This window comes from Salvia hispanica, chromosome 4 (genome assembly GCF_029641045.1).
Source record: "Salvia hispanica isolate PSC_SH4W2 chromosome 4, Shi_PSC_v1, whole genome shotgun sequence".
NCBI lineage: Eukaryota > Viridiplantae > Streptophyta > Magnoliopsida > Lamiales > Lamiaceae > Salvia > Salvia hispanica.
The window spans coordinates 58057480-58077201 of NC_142695.1; the positions used below are offsets into that span (position 1 = coordinate 58057480).

General features: G+C 38.3%; 3 protein-coding genes across 3 annotated transcripts; all 3 read left to right on the forward strand.

Moving 5' to 3' along the window:
* Window positions 1–597: 597 nt before the first annotated feature.
* On the forward strand, window positions 598–2446 carry LOC148929697 (receptor-like protein EIX2). The gene is made up of 2 exons (XM_089070130.1): window positions 598–2098; window positions 2245–2446. The coding sequence occupies exon 1, from the start codon at window positions 707–709 to the stop codon at window positions 2087–2089; it is 1383 nt and encodes a 460-aa protein (XP_088926256.1). The 5' UTR covers window positions 598–706; the 3' UTR covers window positions 2090–2098; window positions 2245–2446.
* A 3402-nt stretch (window positions 2447–5848) lies between these two features.
* Window positions 5849–7663, forward strand: LOC148929698 (receptor-like protein EIX2). The gene has a single exon (XM_089056991.1). The coding sequence runs from the start codon at window positions 5849–5851 to the stop codon at window positions 7661–7663; it is 1815 nt and encodes a 604-aa protein (XP_088913117.1).
* An 8445-nt stretch (window positions 7664–16108) lies between these two features.
* LOC148929699 (receptor-like protein EIX2) lies at window positions 16109–18229 on the forward strand. The gene has a single exon (XM_089056992.1). It carries the CDS (start codon window positions 16109–16111, stop codon window positions 18227–18229), a length of 2121 nt encoding a protein of 706 aa, XP_088913118.1.
* The last annotated feature ends 1493 nt before the right edge of the window (window positions 18230–19722 follow it).

A 19722-nucleotide genomic window follows, 5' to 3' on the forward strand; every position in this document is an offset into this window, starting at 1 on the left:
TCAATCAAGATTGGCTCAGAGCCCGCTACAACAACACTGGTCTATTCTTCCAGAACTAGATCCAAGGGAGCACCGATGGAGTGGACAGAGTTTACCCTCGCACCACCAAACATCCACCACAGAAACCCCTCGCACCAGATCAAGTTCCACCGAACAGATCTCCACACAACAACCTTCGCGTTCTCACGAACCCTAGTTCTTCTTCAACAACAAGCAATCGAAGAGATTGCCTTACACCAGCACTCACACCAGTTCTACCGTTCAAAATACCACGGAAGATCACTCAGAGATGCCCGGAAGAACACCGGAGAAGAAGAGAGAGTAGAGAGAGAAGTTCTCAGTTACACGCAGAAGAGAGAGAGAGAGATTGTGAGATGTGTAACGGCTCAACAAAGCCAACACACACTTAACAAGCCAACCCTACATCCAATGGTCCGGAACTGATCATCCAAAGAGAGAGACACGTGGCAGCATCTGGTGAGAGGTGTCAAGTAATTGGGCTCAGCCCAGTTAATAACATCCGGGCTAAGGAAATAACACAGCCCAAATAATAGTCCATCCAAAATATCCAACAGATACTTTATATTTAGGCAGGTGCAATGTGGGCCCATACTTTCCGAAATGGCTCCGAACTCAGAGGAATTTGAAATACCTTTTTCTCGATGGTGCAAATATAACAGATGAAGCCCCCAAGTGGTTAGGAAGTATGTTACTTCGATTGGAATACTTATTCCTCTCCCACAATCAAATAAGGGGTACGATTCCGGATCTCTCATCGACATCCATCACGTATATGGATCTTAGTTACAATCAATTCTTAGGTCCTTTACCATTACTTCCTCCCAATGCTACCGTAATAAACTTGGGTGGAAATATGTTATCGGCTTCGATTTCATCTATATGCAAAACTCGCCTTCAAGATCTTCAAATATTTGACCTTTCAAATAATCAGTTGGAAGGAGTGGTTCCCAACTGCTGGGAGAAAATGCCCAGCTTGTTGTACCTCAATCTGGCTAACAACAATTTTTCGGGGGAAATTCCTCGCTCTCTTGGCTCTTTGCATAGCCTCTGTGTACTACAATTGCATGGTAATTATTTATTTGGCGAGATGCCATACAATTTGAGACTTTGCCGCGACTTGAGATTGATTGATTTTGGAGGTAACAAGTTAACAGGAGAGATCCCCACTTGGATTGGTCAGATGTATAACATGATGATTCTGAACCTTCGTGGAAATAAATTGCATGGCAGTATTCCTCTCCAAATCTGCAATCTTACTGATATTCAAGTTTTGGATTTATCGGTAAACAACTTATCTTCGATAATACCTGATTGCTTCAACAATTTCACTCTCTTGGCAGATAAAGATTACACGTATGTTGAGCCGTTTTATTTTGATATATATTTGGGTGACTTTGAACATCGGGAGTATGAATATTCATCATTTCAATGGAAAGGTAAGGAAACAGAATACATGAAAAATCTATGGAGTCTCAAACTCATTGATTTTTCAAGCAATAGATTGACTGGGAACATTCCAAAATCATTTTCCAATATGAGCGGATTAAATTCCTTGAATCTATCAAGAAATAGTTTGACGGGATATATAATTCCAGATATTGGTAAAATGGAGATGCTGGATTCTCTTGATGTGTCTCATAACCAACTCTCAGGCAATATTCCTACAAGTTTGGCAGAAATACACACCCTTGGCGTTCTTGATTTGTCGAACAACAATTTGTCCGGAAAAATTCCAACAGGTACTCAACTTCAGAGCTTCAATGCATTGTCTTATGCTGATAATGATGGACTATGTGGCGACCCTCTGCCAAAGTGCCCCGGAGATAGCTTGAGGCCATCAATCACTAATCCAAGGGAAAACATGAATGAGAATGACAACGTCTTCTCATTTATGCAAGAAGTTGGCATATCAATTGGCTTTGGTTTTATCTTTGGATTTTGGGGAGTTATTGGCTCATTCGTATTGAAGAAATCGTGGAGAATTGCTTTCTTCAACTTATTCGATGCTACTGGAGATTGGTTCTACGTCAGGATTGCTGTGTTTGTATCCAAATGGAGACGAAGCTGAAACATGAAGGTAATATCAACTCTTAAATACAGTTTTCAGTTAATTTTCCCAAATAACATAAAATTTACTACTCGAACCATTTATCTTCACGTTACATTTAACATATTACAATCAAGATTTTATTTGCGGATTAGTAATATCCTCATTATTTTCAGCGGTGAAACTAGGCTCTTTAACGTTCAATCACAACGTCGAACTCATGGATGCTGATCTTTCCAAGTTACTGTAATTTGGATTGTTTTTCTTTTATCTCTTGTTTTGTACTTTCACTTTGTTTCAGTTTGTTGCTTTCATTTGTAAACTTTATGTTTGGTGTGTTTTTATTTCTTCTATAGAAATAAAGTTTGTGTTTTTGCACTTAGTTTCTTGCCCTGTAAATGTCAGGTTTGAGTCTTTTTCACTTATTTTCGACCAAAACAAAGCTAAAATCGTATCTTTGAGGTTTGGTGTTGTGTAGAAAATGGACTCAGCATGTTTGATTATTTTATTTCTTGAATAAACTCTAATTGTAGCTTTAATTATTATTACTCCCCATGTCCCCGATTAAGAGTCACACTTTAATCGGACATGAATTTTAAGAAATGTAAAGAAAAGTTGGTTGAAAAAGTTAGTGGAATGTGGAACCTATTTTTTTATATTGGTTTTATAATAAAATGTGAGTAAATTGAGCTAGTGGAATGTGAGACCTACTACTTATGGTAAAAATGAAGTGTGATTCTTAATTGAGGACGGACCGAAATGGAAAAGTGTGACTCTTAATCAGGGACGAAGGGAGCATTTCCTTATATTGTCAATTTTCTCTTTATTCCAACAACATATAACATCATCTAAATGCAAAATACTCCCTCCGTCCCACATTTGTAGTACTCCCTCCGTCTCACTTTAGGAGTCCCGGTTGAGTTCGGCACATGTTTTAAGAAATACAAAGGAAAGTTGGTGAAAAAAGATAGTGGAATGTGGGTCCTACTTTTATATATTAGTTTTATAATAAAATGTGAGTGGAAAAAGATGAGTGGAATGTGAGGCCTATTACCAATTATGGAAGATTCCAACTGGGACACCCAAAAGTAGTAAACCGGGACTCCTAAAGTGGGACAGATGGAGTAACATTTAGTTATGGCACGGGTTTTAAGGAATTTGTGGTGTGTGTAATTAATGAAATGAGAGGTGGAGTGTGTATAAATAAAATGAGATGGTGGAGTGATATGATAGAGTGTGTAATAAATGAAGTGAGTTGGTTCAAGGTGGGTCCCTCTTTGACTTTAATTTTTTATTTTTGTTTTGATTTATGTGCAAATATGGTAAATACTAAATATTACTCCAAATGTGGAACAAACTTTTATGAAAAAATGTTACAACAAATCTGGGACAGAGGAAGTAGAAAATACAATATAAAGATACACTAAAACAGATCCCATCTCAAGTAATTACTCCATATCAATGAATCAAATTAATTAACTTATACCAAAACAAGATCGAAAGGACTGACCTTAATTAACTTTCCCAATAATCATATGAAAATTGTCACGAGTTTTAAGTAACTGATCAAATTGATCAAATATAACTGGGCTCAAAATGGGCCTTGGAAGTAGCATTGGGCTTTCAACATAAAATCCGGTCGATACTCAATTACTTAAGTTTATCATTCTACTTTTCTACTATATCTTTACAAAATTTTATTTTATTATGCGTAAATAGATATCCCTATTTGCAGTCTGGAATTGATAAAGATATAAGTGGACACTTTTATGTTACTTTATCTTATGCGAATTCTTGCATGGGCTTTAACAAATCAGCCCAATAACTCTTACTTTATTAATTGGGCTGTGATAACTCCATCTTCGAATACTTGTATCTACTAAAGTGTACCCTATTTGTTCCGTCTCAGGTGATCAACTTCTTTTTGATATGTTATTTAAGAAAACGATATTTATTGAGTTAAGTGAAAAGCAAAATAAATAAAATAAAGATAAAGTAAAATAAAGTAAAAGTTTTTCTTTTTGCTAAAAATGAGAAAAATATCAGTCTTTGTATTGGTACAAAGGAAGTACTATGTTATATTTTTCTTTCTAATTGTTAAATACATATAATGTAATTCACTTATCTCTTAAATTCATTTTCAATAATATAGCTCGATCTTTTAGGGGTGTCATTTGAATATAAAGCGTGTAGATGGATCACTCTACATAAATTAATATCTTCATGGGGACTTTTCAATTAGAATTATAAATTATTGGTTAGTGACTTACGCTGCATTAAATGAGATGAGGAAATTCCAACCACCGACATATTTTTCTTGGGTCATTCTCAGATTTAAAGTTACAGCATTGACTTTGAAATTTAAGATATAGACTAAGATTTTTAACTTTCATAAATATTTCTGTGTAGAAAAAAAATGACTATTATAGGTTCTTAAAAGTTGATACAAGTCTTTGGTAATCAAATTTTCCAACTAACTCCAACCAAAATAATAAATGTAGATCGTTTCATTGATGAGAAAATGATTTACAACTTCATGCATGTACAGTTTAATTCGTCAATAAATTGATGAATGGAGTATACAAGAAATACAATTCACTTCCATACATGACTAAAGAGAGTAATATGATTTCTGACAAAAGAACAGCAATCAAATTTGTAGTTGTTGTTCTTCTTTTATGTGTGTTTGTTTCAGGAGATGCAGAAGTGAGATGCATTGAGAGTGAGAGAGAAGCTCTTCTAAGCTTCAAGAATGGCCTCATCGATGAGCATGGTATTCTTTCATCGTGGCGAAGCGACGAATGCTGCGAATGGCATGGTGTTGAGTGCAGCAACACCACTGGTCATGTCATCACCCTCCAACTCAATACTAATTATTCTGCAAATTTACAGGGTAAGATAGGCTCTTCATTGCTTGAGTTGCATAATTTAAATAATCTTGACCTTAGTGGGAATGATTTTGGAAACATTACGATCCCAGAATTCATTGGTTCCATGAAACAATTACGACACTTGTCTCTTGATACTTGTAGTTTTAGTGGGATTATTCCTCCTCAGTTAGGGAACCTTACCAATCTACGCTCACTTGACCTCAGTTGGAATGAATTCGGAGGCATTCCAATCCCACAATTCATTGGTTCCATGAAACAATTACAACACTTGTCTCTTAAATTCTCTATGTTTTCTGGGAGCATTCCTCCTCAGTTAGGGAACCTTACCGACCTACGCTCACTTGACCTTAGTCAGAATGATTTTGAAGACATTCCGATCCCTGAATTCATTGGTTCCATGAAACAATTACGACACTTGTCTCTTAAGAATTGTTATTTTAGTGGGATTATTCCTCCTCAGTTAGGGAACCTTACCAACCTACGCTCACTTGACCTTAGTTGGAATGAATTCGGAGAAATTCCCATCCCACAATTCATTGGTTCCATGCACCAATTACAACACTTGTCTCTTCAATTCTCCATGTTTTCTGGGAGCATTCCTCCTCAGTTAGGGAACCTTACCAACCTACGTTCACTTGACCTTAGTTAGAATGATTTTGGAGGCATTCCGATCCCACAATTCATTGGTTCCATGAAACAATTACAACATCTATACCTTGGGGGTTGTAACTTTTCTGGGAGTATTCCTCCTCAGTTGGGGAATCTTACCAACCTACGCTTACTTGACGTCTCATTCAACTCTTTGTGTTGTGTATCTCTATCTCAACTTGGTCTTGTATTTAAATCACTCAAAATACTAGACTTGTCCAATAATCATCTCAACGGATCAATGCCGGACCTGAGAGCATTTCCTTCATTGACAAAATTGGACCTTTCAAACAGTAACTTTACAGGTTCCATACCTATAACTATTGGCCATCTCTCCAAGCTTCAAGATCTAGATCTTTCACAAAATTCTTTCAAAGGTTCAATTCCTCTAAGCATTGGCCAACTCTCCAAGCTTCAAAGTCTATATCTTTCTCATAATTCTTTGGAAGGTTTAGTCTCTGAATCCCACTTCTCCAAGCTTGATAAGTTAAAGTCACTAGATCTGTCCTTCAATTCATTCATCTTGGATATTCCCTCTAATTGGACTCCTCCTTTTCAGTTGGATAATTTGAATTTAGCCTGGTGCAAAGTGGGCCCATATTTCCCAAAATGGCTCCAAACTCAAAGGAATTTGACATACCTTAATCTCAATGGCACCCATATAACAGATGAAGTCCCATGGTGGTTGTGGAGTACGTCTCGTTCATTAAAATACTTATTTCTCTCCTACAATCAAATAAGTGGTACAGTTCCGAATCTCTTATCCACCTCCATTGGGTATATGGATCTCAGTTACAATCAATTCCGAGGTCCTATACCATTATTTCCTGTCAATGCTTCCCACATTCAGCTGAATGGAAATATGTTCTCGGGTTCAATTTCATCTCTTTGCATAACTCCCCATGACTATCTCGAATACTTTGACCTATCAAATAATCAGTTGGCAGGAGAGGTTCCCAATTGTTGGGACAATATGCCAAGCTTGAGTTACCTCAATTTGGCTAACAACGGTTTTTTGGGTGAAATTCCTCCCTCTTTCGGCAACTTAAAAGAATTACTTGCACTCCTGTTGCATGGTAATGGCTTTTCTGGTGTGTTGCCTTTCAATTTGAGACAATGCCAAGAATTGAGAATCATTGATTTTGGAAGAAACAAATTAACAGGAGAGATCCCCGCTTGGATTGGCAAGCTGTATCAGATGCAATTTCTAAACTTTCGTGGAAATAAATTGCATGGCAGTATTCCTCCTGAGATATGCAATCTTACTAATATTCAAGTTCTGGATTTATCGATAAACAATCTGTCTTCGATAATACCTGATTGCTTCGACAATTTCACTCTCTTGGCAAGTGAGAGTATCAGTGACACATATGCTTACGTAGGTACTATTGGTACACAGTTTGGAGGCTACGAAACATGGGAGTATGAATATTCCTCATTTCAATGGAAAGGTAAGGAATCAGAATACAGGAAAAATCTCGGGCTTCTCAAACTCATTGATCTTTCAAGCAATAGATTGACTGGGAACATTCCCAAGTCATTTTACAGTATGAGCAATTTAAATTCCTTGAATCTTTCAAGAAATAGTTTGACTGGTCATATTATTCCAGACATTGGTAAAATGGAGATGCTAGATTCTCTTGATCTATCTCATAACCATATCTCTGGCAAGATACCTACAAGTTTAGCTGAAATACACACTCTTGGTGTTCTTGATTTGTCGAACAATAATTTGTGTGGAAAAATTCCAACGAGTACTCAACTTCAGAGCTTCAATGCATCGTCTTATGTTGGAAATGTAGGACTATGCGGCGACCCTCTACCAATGTGCCCCGAAGATAGCTTGAAGCCATCCACCACTAATTCGAGGGACAACATGAATGATAACGATGGAAACATCTTCTCGTTTATGCAAGAAGTTGGGATATCAATGGGCTTTGGTTTTATCTTTGGATTTTGGGGAGTCATTGGTTCATTCGTACTGAAGAAATCATGGAGAATTGCATTCTTCAGTTTTTTGGATGCTGTTGGAGATTGGTTCTATGTCAGGTGTTGAATATTTGTGGACCTCTAAGAGATGGGCTGTAGTATTAATTAACTGGGCTGGCCCAATCCAATTAATATTGGAGCCCGAGTCTCTGGTGCTGACCCGATGGGTTAGTTGACCCGGATGCTTACCTGTTACCTGGATGACCGCCACGTAGGCAGCTCCACGCGGATCCTGGAGGGCAGCCGTTGGATCCGGAATGTGTTTGTTAAGTGAGAGTGTGACTCCTCACTTTCTCTCATTCGAATAATCAGACTTCTCTCTCTCTCTTGCGCCTTTTGCTCTGCCTTCTCTCTAACCTCTCTCTAGATTCCGGCCTTGTTTTGCCGGCCATCTTCTCCAGTCTTTTGTTTCCACCGTTGATACTCAGTTCTAATGGAGTTCATCGGTTTAGATCTTGAGTGAAGTGAGACTTAGTGTATTCCTTCTCAGATCTAGGGTTTAGTCCAACTCCCGTGTTGGATTCTGTTGTGACTGGAGGTTTCTTGGGGGTTCTAGTGTTGCGGAGCTGTGCTCCAAGAGTTTGGTGTTGATCGCGTGTTGAGGAGGCCTACTGTGGTGGTAACCGGTGAAACTTAGGGTTTCTGGGGTCCTTGTTCAGTATACTTCCTTGTGACGGTTGGTTGAAGCTTTGGGGAGGTTCTTGGCCCGGTGTAGTCGCCTGTTGCGACCTGAGCCATATTCCTTTGCTTATACCGTTAGTCTACGCTTGTTTCTCTGATTTAGATCCTGAGGGATCATTCTTGTGTTACTAACGAGCCCTACTTAAGTGTGCAGGTACAAATCGAAGAAGATGAAGACTCAAGTTCTTTGTGATACTTGATCTTAATCTTAGTCTCTTTCTCTTGTATCTCCTGTACTATTGTAGAGTGTAATCTTAGTATCACTCGTTTATTGGCTTGTATTTCTGAGACTAGCCATCTCGGAACCAATCTATAAAAAGAGGTCCCGGTAATTAGCGAATCCCGAGTGGTCTGATCCCTACAGTGGTATCAGAGCCACGGGGGGATCACTTGGGCGCGCCGGGTCGCAAACTTAAGGAGGTGGGCTCGTCAGAGTAAAGCTCGGCCTCCAGTATAGGCCCTGAGGTAAGACGGTTACACCTTAACGAAGGGTAACCGCTCTGGTAAATTGGCTGAACCTCTCTTTACAGCTTTCTTAGAACCCTAGGCTTGGGCTTTTGTTGCTGGTAGTAACCGCTTGCCGCGGTCTAGGCTCTGTGCTCTTGTCTTCTTGCATGTTCTTGGTGCTTATAGCTTTCTTTTCTTCCGCTGCTTGCTTGTTACTCTTTTCTTACTCAATGTGTGTATCTCAGAGCTCTATTTTCTGTGTCTTGAGTAAATTACCTATCCACCCTGTGCCTTAACCGCCTTGAGTGACCCCCTGCGCCCCCATTCATTGGGTGATTGTGAACTGGGAAATCCTCTTGCCGGGGTACACGTGACAGATAGGGAGGAACTCACTTGGACTTGATCTTGGTGAGTCTGGGATCACCTTGAGTTGTCTGACCTGTGTGTTTGTGTGCTTGCTGCTAGCTGCATCTGTGATCTTTGCATGAAAAATCTCTGCATCTTTGTTCCTAGTGGATTCTTTGACTGTTATCTGTTTAAATCCACTATCTGTGAAAGCAGAGTTGCTTGCTTTGCCCTTGGTGTGTTGAGCTCTTTTGTGTGTGTAAAAATCTTTCTCAAAATGACTCAGCCAGTTGGCATTGCTCCCTTCAATGGGAAAAATGATTTTGTCATATGGAAACAAAAAGTAAAATGTGTTCTGATTCAGCAAAAGGTTTTTAAAGCCATTGAAGGGGTTTTTCCTGAAACTATGTCTGCTGAGAAAAAGGCTGAAATGAATGAATTAGCTAGGTCTTCAATCATCCTCAACCTTTCTGACTCTGTGATTAGAAAGGTTGGGGCTATTGAATCTGCCAGTGAAATGTGGGCTAAGCTGGATACCCTCTATACAGAAACTTCTATGTCCTCCAGGATGTATCTCTTGGAAAAACTTTTTAAATTTAAACTGGATCTTTCAAAGGACATAGATGATAACATAGACACCTTTCAAAAATTGGTCCAGGACATTAAAAGGTCTGGAGATAAAACCATTGATGAGTATACCAGCATAGCCCTCATGAATGCTATCCCTGATACTTATGGTGATGTTAAGGCAGCTATAAAGTATGGAAGGGATAGTGCCCCTCTAGACATAATAATCAGTTCTTTAAAGTCAAAAGAATTGGAGCTTAAAGAAAACTTTAACCCTAAATCTTCTCAAACTAAGGCTTTGAATGTGAGAGGGAGGTCCAAATCTAGAGGGGATGGCAGTTATTCCTCTGGGAATGGTAAGAAGTCACACAGAGGCAGGTCTAGGTCTAAAAGTAAAGACCCTAAGTTTAAAAGAAAATGTTTTAATTGTGGTGAAGTGGGTCATTATAAGGCTGAATGTACAAGACCCAAGAAAGGTAAGAATCCAAATGGTAATAACCAGTTGGAGTCTGTTGCTAATCTGGCCAGGGATGATGGTGCAGATGGTGTTTGTTTCATGAACCATGATGTTTTTTCAGTTAACTCTGCCTCTGAGTGTTTCTTTACCAAAAATGATTGGCTAATTGATTCTGGATGCACTTTTCACATATGTCCTTTCAAAGATGCTTTTACTTCTCTCAAACCTGTGGAAAATGCTTTTGTGTCTATGGCTAATGACAAGAAGTGTAAAATTCTTGGCATTGGTACTGTGCTGTTAAAATTTGAGAATGGATACTTGCTGCCTTTGAAAAATGTGAGATATGTGCCTGATCTGAATTACAATCTGCTATCTTGCTCTTGTCTTGAATCTGAGGGTTTTGAGGGTAAGTGGGGGCAGGGTACTATGAAGATCTGTAAGGGTGTGCTTTGCCTGTTTAAAGCTGTGAAAAAGTGCAATCTGTATGTGTGTACTGCTAAGCCTCTAACTAGTTATGATCATAGTGTAAACCTGGTTAAAATGGATAAGGCTTTACTGTGGCATAATAGACTTGGGCACATGAGTCAGAAGGGGTTAAAACTTTTGAAAAACTCTGACATTTTGAGTGAGTTGGATTTCAAAAATGAGCTTCCCTTTTGTGAAACTTGTGTGATGGGAAAACAGCATAGGGTGTCTTTTCCCTCCCCTGTGACTGAAAATGTTAGTCAAGTTGTTTTAGAGTACTTGCATATGGATGTTTGGGGCCCTGCCTCTGTTTCTACCCACTCTGGATCTGTATACTTTCTATCCATTGTGGATGACTTTTCAAGGAAAGTTTGGTGTTTTCTTTTAAAACATAAATCTGATGTTTTTCAAACTTTTTCAAATTGGAGAGTTTTAATTGAAAATCAAACTGGAAAATGTATCAAGACCATTAGGACAGATAATGGCCTTGAATTTTGTAATGCTCAAATGGATTCTTTGTGTCAAAAAGCTGGAATTAGGAGACATAAAACTACTCCTTACACCCCTCAGCAAAATGGTGTTGCTGGGAGGATGAATAGGACCCTACTTGAAAAGATCAGGTGTCTCCTGTCCAAAAGTGGTTTATCAAAAAAGTTTTGGGGTGAAGCCCTTTACACTGCCTGTTATTTGATAAATAGATCCCCTTCTGTCCCTCTTAAGGGCAGATGCCCTGAGCATGTTTTCACTAATAGAAAACCCAATCTGTCACACCTAAGGGTGTTTGGGTGTAGTGCTTTTATTCATTCAAAAACTGACAAGTTAGACCCAAGGTCAAGAAAGGGTGTTTTTGTTGGCTATCCTGAGGGTGTTAAGGGTTATAGGGTATGGGTTAGGGATGAACCTGGTTTCAAGGTTGTGGTTAGTAGGGATGTCATCTTCAATGAAGAAGACTTCCCCTGTGTTGTCCCCAGGTCCCCTGCTTCTCCATCCTCAGATGGTGAACCTCTTAGTGAGGTGGAGCAATCTGAGGAGAGGCCCTCAAGTGAGGTGGAGTCCCAGGGCAGTGATGCTTCCACTGAGGTGGAGCAGGTGTGGAACTCTTCCCCTATTAACCCAGATCCTATACCCCCTAAGCCTCTGGAAAACCAAGACCCTGACCAGGAACATGTTTTTGATGGTGAGCCACAACCCAATAATAATCCAGATTTACACAATTATCAGTTAACTAGGGATAGAGCTAGGAGGGTTGGTAAACCCCCTGATAGATTTGGGTCTTTTGTGAATTTGGTTGCCCTAGCCTTTAATGTGTTTGAATCTGATGGAAATGAGCCTCAATCTTTTAAGCAGGCTCAAAAGTCCAAGTTCTGGGATTTGTGGTTTAAAGCTATGCAAGAGGAAATCCACTCTCTATTTGTCAATAATACTTGGATCCTTGTGCCTCTGCCCCCTGGTGCCTCTGCAGTTGATTGCAGGTGGCTGTTTAAACTGAAAGATGAGATTGAGGGGTTGAGGTACAAGGCTAGGTTGGTTGCCAAAGGTTTTACTCAGCAAGAGGGGATTGATTATACAGAAATTTTTGCTCCTGTGGTTAAGTTTACTACTGTTAGAGTGATGCTTGCCTTATGTGCTCATTTTAATTGGGAATTAAAACAAATGGATGTCAAAACTGCTTTCCTTCATGGTGACTTGGATAAACCCATATACATGAAACAACCAGAGGGTTTTGTGGATCCCAACTTTCCCAATCATGTGTGTTTGCTTAAAAAGGCTCTGTATGGTCTTAAACAGTCTCCTAGGCAGTGGAATATTAAGTTTAATACATGCATGCAAAAGTTAGGTTTCATTAGGAGTACCTTTGATGCCTGCTTGTATGTGAAAAACCTTGATAAAGTGCCTGTGTTCTTGCTGTTGTATGTGGATGATATGCTGATTATGGGTCCTTGCATTAAGTCTATTAAACATGTGCAAAATGCCTTATGTGATAATTTTGACATGAAAGATCTTGGTGATGCTAAAAAGATTTTGGGGATCAATATCCTAAGGGATAGAAAGTCCTCCTCTCTGGTCCTTCATCAGGAACCTTATGTGCAAAAAATTCTTGAAAAGTTTAATATGCTTGGTGCTAAAATCACTTCTGTTCCTTTAGCTGCTCATTTTATGCTGAGTAAGGACCTTTGTCCTACAACTGAATCTGAGATTAAAGCTATGCAAAAGGTCCCTTATTCTAATGCTATTGGCTCTGTGATGTATCTTATGGTTAGTACTAGGCCTGATATTGCCTATGCTGTCTCTTGCTTGAGTAGATACATGTCTAACCCTGGGCCTGTGCATTGGGAAGCTCTTAAGTGGTTGCTTAGATATCTGAAAAATACTTCTAAGTATGGCTTGTGTTTTTCTAAGCATGATCAAGGTGTTGAGTTGTGTGGTTTTGTTGATTCTAACTATGCAAATGACAAGGATAAGAGGAAGTCCACAACTTCCTATGTGTTTCAGGTTTGCAGGTCTTGTGTTAGTTGGAAATCACAACTCCAACACATTGTAGCTCTGTCTACAACAGAATCAGAGTATATAGCCATTACAGAGGCTATGAAGGAGGCAATCTGGTTAAAGGGAGTTCTCTCTGAACTCAAGTTTATTAATACTGCTCCTGTGTTATACTCTGACAGTCAGTCTGCCATTCAGCTTTGTAAAAACCCTGTTTTCCATGATAGAACTAAGCATATAGATGTTAGGTTTCATTTTATTAGGGATGTTGTGGAAAAAGGTGAAGTTCTTTTACAAAAGGTGCATACTGATCATAACCCTGCTGATATGGGTACAAAATGTCTGCCTGTGGATAAGTTGTTATCATGCATCAAAAAATTGCACTTTGATTTTGGTTGAGCATGTGCATTGCATGTCCCGGGGAAAGACCTTGTTGACTCTTTGAAGTCACAAGGCAGCTTAAGTCCTACAAGACTAATTGGCTTGCCATCTGGAGTCTTGTTAGGCAACCTGGCTAATCTCTTGACTAATGAGCCTGAAAACTCTTTGGTGTCTTGAGTTAGCCTTGTAGGCTATGATGAAGCAACAGCTGACTAAGGCTCTCCCCATGTGCTCCCAATAGGTCCAAGGTGGAGAATGTTGAATATTTGTGGACCTCTAAGAGATGGGCTGTAGTATTAATTAACTGGGCTGGCCCAATCCAATTAATATTGGAGCCCGAGTCTCTGGTGCTGACCCGATGGGTTAGTTGACCCGGATGCTTACCTGTTACCTGGATGACCGCCACGTAGGCAGCTCCACGCGGATCCTGGAGGGCAGCCGTTGGATCCGGAATGTGTTTGTTAAGTGAGAGTGTGACTCCTCACTTTCTCTCATTCGAATAATCAGACTTCTCTCTCTCTCTTGCGCCTTTTGCTCTGCCTTCTCTCTAACCTCTCTCTAGATTCCGGCCTTGTTTTGCCGGCCATCTTCTCCAGTCTTTTGTTTCCACCGTTGATACTCAGTTCTAATGGAGTTCATCGGTTTAGATCTTGAGTGAAGTGAGACTTAGTGTATTCCTTCTCAGATCTAGGGTTTAGTCCAACTCCCGTGTTGGATTCTGTTGTGACTGGAGGTTTCTTGGGGGTTCTAGTGTTGCGGAGCTGTGCTCCAAGAGTTTGGTGTTGATCGCGTGTTGAGGAGGCCTACTGTGGTGGTAACCGGTGAAACTTAGGGTTTCTGGGGTCCTTGTTCAGTATACTTCCTTGTGACGGTTGGTTGAAGCTTTGGGGAGGTTCTTGGCCCGGTGTAGTCGCCTGTTGCGACCTGAGCCATATTCCTTTGCTTATACCGTTTAGTCTACGCTTGTTTCTCTGATTTAGATCCTGAGGGATCATTCTTGTGTTACTAACGAGCCCTACTTAAGTGTGCAGGTACAAATCGAAGAAGATGAAGACTCAAGTTCTTTGTGATACTTGATCTTAATCTTAGTCTCTTTCTCTTGTATCTCCTGTACTATTGTAGAGTGTAATCTTAGTATCACTCGTGTATTGGCTTGTATTTCTGAGACTAGCCATCTCGGAACCAATCTATAAAAAGAGGTCCCGGTAATTAGCGAATCCCGAGTGGTCTGATCCCTACATCAGGATTGCTGAGTTTGTATCCAAATGGAGACGAAGCTGAAATGCAGGTAATATGGGTTGCATTTACTCAAATTTTTGTTATATTCACATTACTTCTGAAATATTGCAATCAAAATTTCATTTGTAAGAATAACTATAACGTCCTCTTTTTTTCAGCGGTGAATGAAGGTGCACAAAGTCATGGCTTGTGATCTTTCTATGTAATTTTACTATATGTTTTCAGTCTTTTTACTTTCATTTGTAAGCTTATGTTGGTGTGCTTTTGTTTCGAATAAATTTACTTCTACACAAACGATATGTACTTACACTTTCCCAATAATCGTATAAAGCAAGTAGAACCAGCCTAAACAAGAAATCAATCATAACTTCATAAGCTTTAGACGTGGACGTGAATCATTCCATTAATATGTCCTCGGAAATTTGTGCTTGTGCGCTGAATTTATTTTAAATGCATAAATATAATCTCATAGTTTATGTCCTTTAGACGTGGACGTGGATCACTTCCATAATTGAAATTCATCGTGGAGGACTTTTCCACTAGAATTAAAATCATAGATAATTTATTTTGATTACAGTATTATAATGCATTAAATGAGTTGAAACGGAAACTAAAGAAATTCCTACCAGGTGGCCGACATCCTATTCATGATTAATCTTTTTTAAAATTAATTAAACTTGACTTAGAAGTCATCCCAAGACTCTTCGAAAAATTAAATTATTAGAATAAATTCAAAAATTAATCCTGTATACTCACTCAAATGATTTTTACGCTACACATTAATTGTTTAAGATTTTGGTCTTAAAATAAATTTGGGTCCATAGTTAATAGTTTAGTCAAAAACTGACTTGGTCAATCGTGTTTTAAAGGGCAAATTGGTCAAATACATTTTAATATAACTTTGGAACATATTTATCTTAAACTCATCAAAACTTTTTGTATATTTGCTTATTTAATACTATAATACTACGACTTTGGAACATACTTATCTTCTATTTTGCAATTATATATTGGAGTAATTTCCAGGAAACCACGTAAACAATATTTTAAGTGCACGCGAAAATGTATTCCAAGTGCAAAAATGTGGATGAATCTAAGTGTGTTGGGCTATTTAAACCCACCAATTTTAGATTGTTTAGCATCCCACATATTTTAGTACCATCAATTAAGAAAGCATGATTTTCCGATCAAGGAATAGCAATCAAATTCGTTCTTGTTATTCTTTTATGTGTGTTTGTTTCCGGAGATGAAGAAGTGAGATGCATAGAGAGGGAAAGAGATGCTCTTCTAAGCTTCAAGAATGGCCTAATCGATGCTGAGTTTGATGATCTCTCGTCGTGGCAAAACAACGAATGCTGCGCATGGAATGGTGTTGAGTGCAGCAACGCCACTGGCCACGTCATCGCCCTCAAAGTCAATGGTGTCATAGTAAAAGATAGCGGTAAGATGGCCTATTCATTGCTTAAGTTGCATCATTTAAAGTATCTTGACCTCAGTGTGAATGATTTTGGATGTATTCCGAGCCAGGAATCCATTGGTTCCATGAAACAATTACAACAGTTAAACCTTTGTGGGAGTGTCCCTCCTCAGTTAGCGAATCTTACCAACCTACGCATACTTGATCTCTCATATAACTTTTTGAGTTCTATATCTTCTTTTACACTTGGTTCTGTATTGGAATCACTTGAAACATTGAAGTTGTCTTATAATAAACTCAATGGGTCGATTCCGGACATAAAAGCATTTCCTTCACTGAAAGAATTGCACCTCGGAAAAAACAACTTTACAGGCTCAATTCCTACGAGTATTGGCCACCTCTCAAAGCTTCAGCTTCTACATCTTCCCTTCAATTCTTTGGAAGGTTTAGTTCCTCTAAGTATTGGCCAACTCTCCGAGCTTCAAGATCTAGATCTTTCGTATAATTCATTGGAGGGTGTAATCTCTGAATCCCACTTCTCCAAGCTTGTTAACTTAAAGTCACTAGATTTGTCCTTTAATCCATTATTGATCTTGGATATTGCCCCTGATTGGAGTCCTTTTTGTTGTTTGAGTAGTTTATATTTAACTAGGTGCAACGTGGGCCCATATTTTCCAAAATGGATCCGAAGTCAGACGAATTTGTCAATCCTTGATCTCCGTGATGCCAAAATAAGAGATGAAGTCCCAAGGTGGTTGTGGAGTACGTCTACTTTATTAAAGTCTTTATATCTATCCGACAATCTAATAAGTGGCACAATTCCGAATCTCTCATCTACCTCTATCTTGTCTATGGATGTTAGTTACAATCAATTCTCAGGAGCTATACCACTATTTCCCGCCAACGCTACTGATATTCTGTTGAGAGGAAATATGTTCTCTGGTTCAATTTCATCCATTTGCCAAACTATCCACGGTCATCTTGAATACATTGACCTATCAAACAATCTGTTGGCGGGAGACGTTCCCAACTGCTGGAAGAATATACCCAACTTGCACTCCCTCAATTTGGCTAACAACAGTTTTTCTGGTGAAATTCCTGCCTCTCTAGGCACTTTACATAACCTTGGTGCACTACAAAAGCATGGTAATGAGTTATGTTGTGAGTTGCCTTACAGTTTGAGACTGTGCCAAGCATTGGAAATGATTGATGTTGGAGGGAACAAGTTAACAGGAGAGATCCCCACTTGGATTGGCCAACTGTATAAAATGCAAATTCTAAACCTTCGTGGAAATAAATTGCATGGCGAGCTTCCTCTCCAAATATGCAATCTTACTAGTATCAAAGTCTTGGATATGTCGATAAACAATCTATCTTCAATAATACCTGATTGCTTCAACAGTTTTACTGTCTTGGCTAGTAAGGATTCCACATTTTTTGATCTTTTTCTGTTTGATCCAATATACATTATCAACGAAAAGAAGCACAATGGATATTCATCATTTCAATGGAAAGGTAAGGAATCTGAATTTTGGGATAATCTCGCACTTCTCAAACTCGTTGATTTTTCTAGCAATAGATTGACCGGAAACATTCCCAAATCATTTTCCACTTTGAGAGGTTTAATATCCTTGAATCTATCAAGAAATAGTCTGAAAGGATATATAATTCCGGATATTGGTAATATGGAGGTGCTAGATTCTCTTGATTTATCTCATAACCAACTCTACGGCAAGATACCTACAAGTTTGGCCGAAATACACAATCTTGGCTTTCTTGATTTGTCAAACAACAATTTGTCTGGAAAAATTCCAACGAGTACTCAACTTCAGAGCTTCAATGCATTGTCTTATGCTGAGAATGATGGACTTTGTGGCGACCCTATGCCAAAGTGCCCTAGAGATAGCTTGAGGCCATCCACCCCTAATCCGGAGGAAAACATGAATGAGAAAGACGGCATCAACTTCTCATTTATGCAAGAAGTTGGCATATCAATGGCCTTTGGTTTTATATTTGGATTTTGGGGAGTTATTGGTTCATTCATACTGAATAAATCATGGCGAATTGCATTCTTCAACTTATTTGATGCTGCTGGACATTCGTTCTACGTCAGGATTGCTGTGTTTGTATCCAAATGGAGACGAAGCTGAAACATGCAGGTAATATCAACTACATTTCTTGCCATTAAATACAGTTTCCGGCTAATTTTCGCAAATATCAACTACATTTACTATCAAGATTTGATTTTTTTGATTCATAACATCCTCATTTTTTTTCAGCGGTGAAGGCACTTTAACATGGCTTGTGATCTTTCCAAGTTACTATAATTTGGATTGATTGTTCTCAATCTCTCTGTTATGAATTAAAGCAATGTACTTTCACTTTGTTTCAATTTCTTGCTTTCATTTGTAAACTATGTTTGAATCGTGTTTGGTCATAATTTAACATAGATTGTTATAATTAATTAATCCAAAATTAGAGTATATAACTTTTTTCAATTTCAAAAAATTAGCGCTTTGCTATTTTGGTAGTATCTTTTCATTGGCTTAGCCACATACTCCATATTTCAAAATACATGTATTTTGCAATTATTGAAGTCTTCATCTCTTGATTTAGTGATGAAGTAATTTCCAGTCAAACTCAACAATGACTTTTTGGTCTAGTGAATTTACTGAAGATTTCTCTCATCCATTAGTAGTGAAGTCATTTATAGGAAACCATAACATTATGTAGTGGGTTTGGTAACGTTCCAAATAATTGAGATATATTGGAAAAATGACTTTTAATTCTTAAAACTTGACTAAGTCAATATTGGTGATCACTTTTTCATTTGATTTCTCTTTCACCTCATTTTTCTATACGCAAGCAACCAAATTAAATAGGCAATTCCGCATAGATTGAGTTTTGTTAATAATTCGTAGGAATTCTTTCGTCATTTAAAACCCCACCCCAATTTCTACGTTACGCTAACAGCTTTGTAGCTAGGGTCAAGTTTTTGAAATTTGATTTTTATGTAGAAATTCAGTTATCCGGGAAATTTAGTAGATATGTATTAATTAAATTTAGTTCATTTTTATTATTTTCAATTTGTATCCAATATTAGTCTATTTTTTCAATTATAGTACTCCCTCCGTCCCATATAAATAGGCCCTTTAGGGTTGACACTGACACGGGTTTTAATGTGTAATTGGTAAAGTAAAAGAAAAGGAGAAAAAATACTTAGTTGAAATTGTGCAGTGGATGGTTGGGTCCATAAATGATAAAATAAAAGAGAAAGAGAAAAAGGTTGTCATAAATGGAAATGGACTATTTCTATGGAACGGACGAAAGCGAAAATATGGTTTATTTCTATGAGACGGATGAGAGTATCTTTTTTTTTTTCTAATAAGATGAGTCTCACTGTTACTCACTAACAATACTCGATTAAATAGGATAAAACTGAAACAACGATTAAATATTAAAGATGAAATTGATTAAACCACCAAAGGACTACATAATGGGACCAAACTAAGCTATGTACTCTCTCAAGATGTCAACATTCTTTAGTAGCACGAGATTTTAGGATAAATTTTTAAGTGAAGTACGTAGATAGGAAAATTAATGTAGTTAAATAATTTAATGAGAGAGGAGAGATGAATTTATT

What these genes read in the sequence shown, in the direction of transcription:
- LOC148929697 (XM_089070130.1), top strand. Translation starts at nt 707, where the DNA reads ATGTTACTTCGATTGGAATACTTATTCCTCTCCCACAATCAAATAAGG.
- LOC148929698 (XM_089056991.1), top strand. Translation starts at nt 5,849, where the DNA reads ATGCCGGACCTGAGAGCATTTCCTTCATTGACAAAATTGGACCTTTCA.
- LOC148929699 (XM_089056992.1), top strand. Translation starts at nt 16,109, where the DNA reads ATGGCCTATTCATTGCTTAAGTTGCATCATTTAAAGTATCTTGACCTC.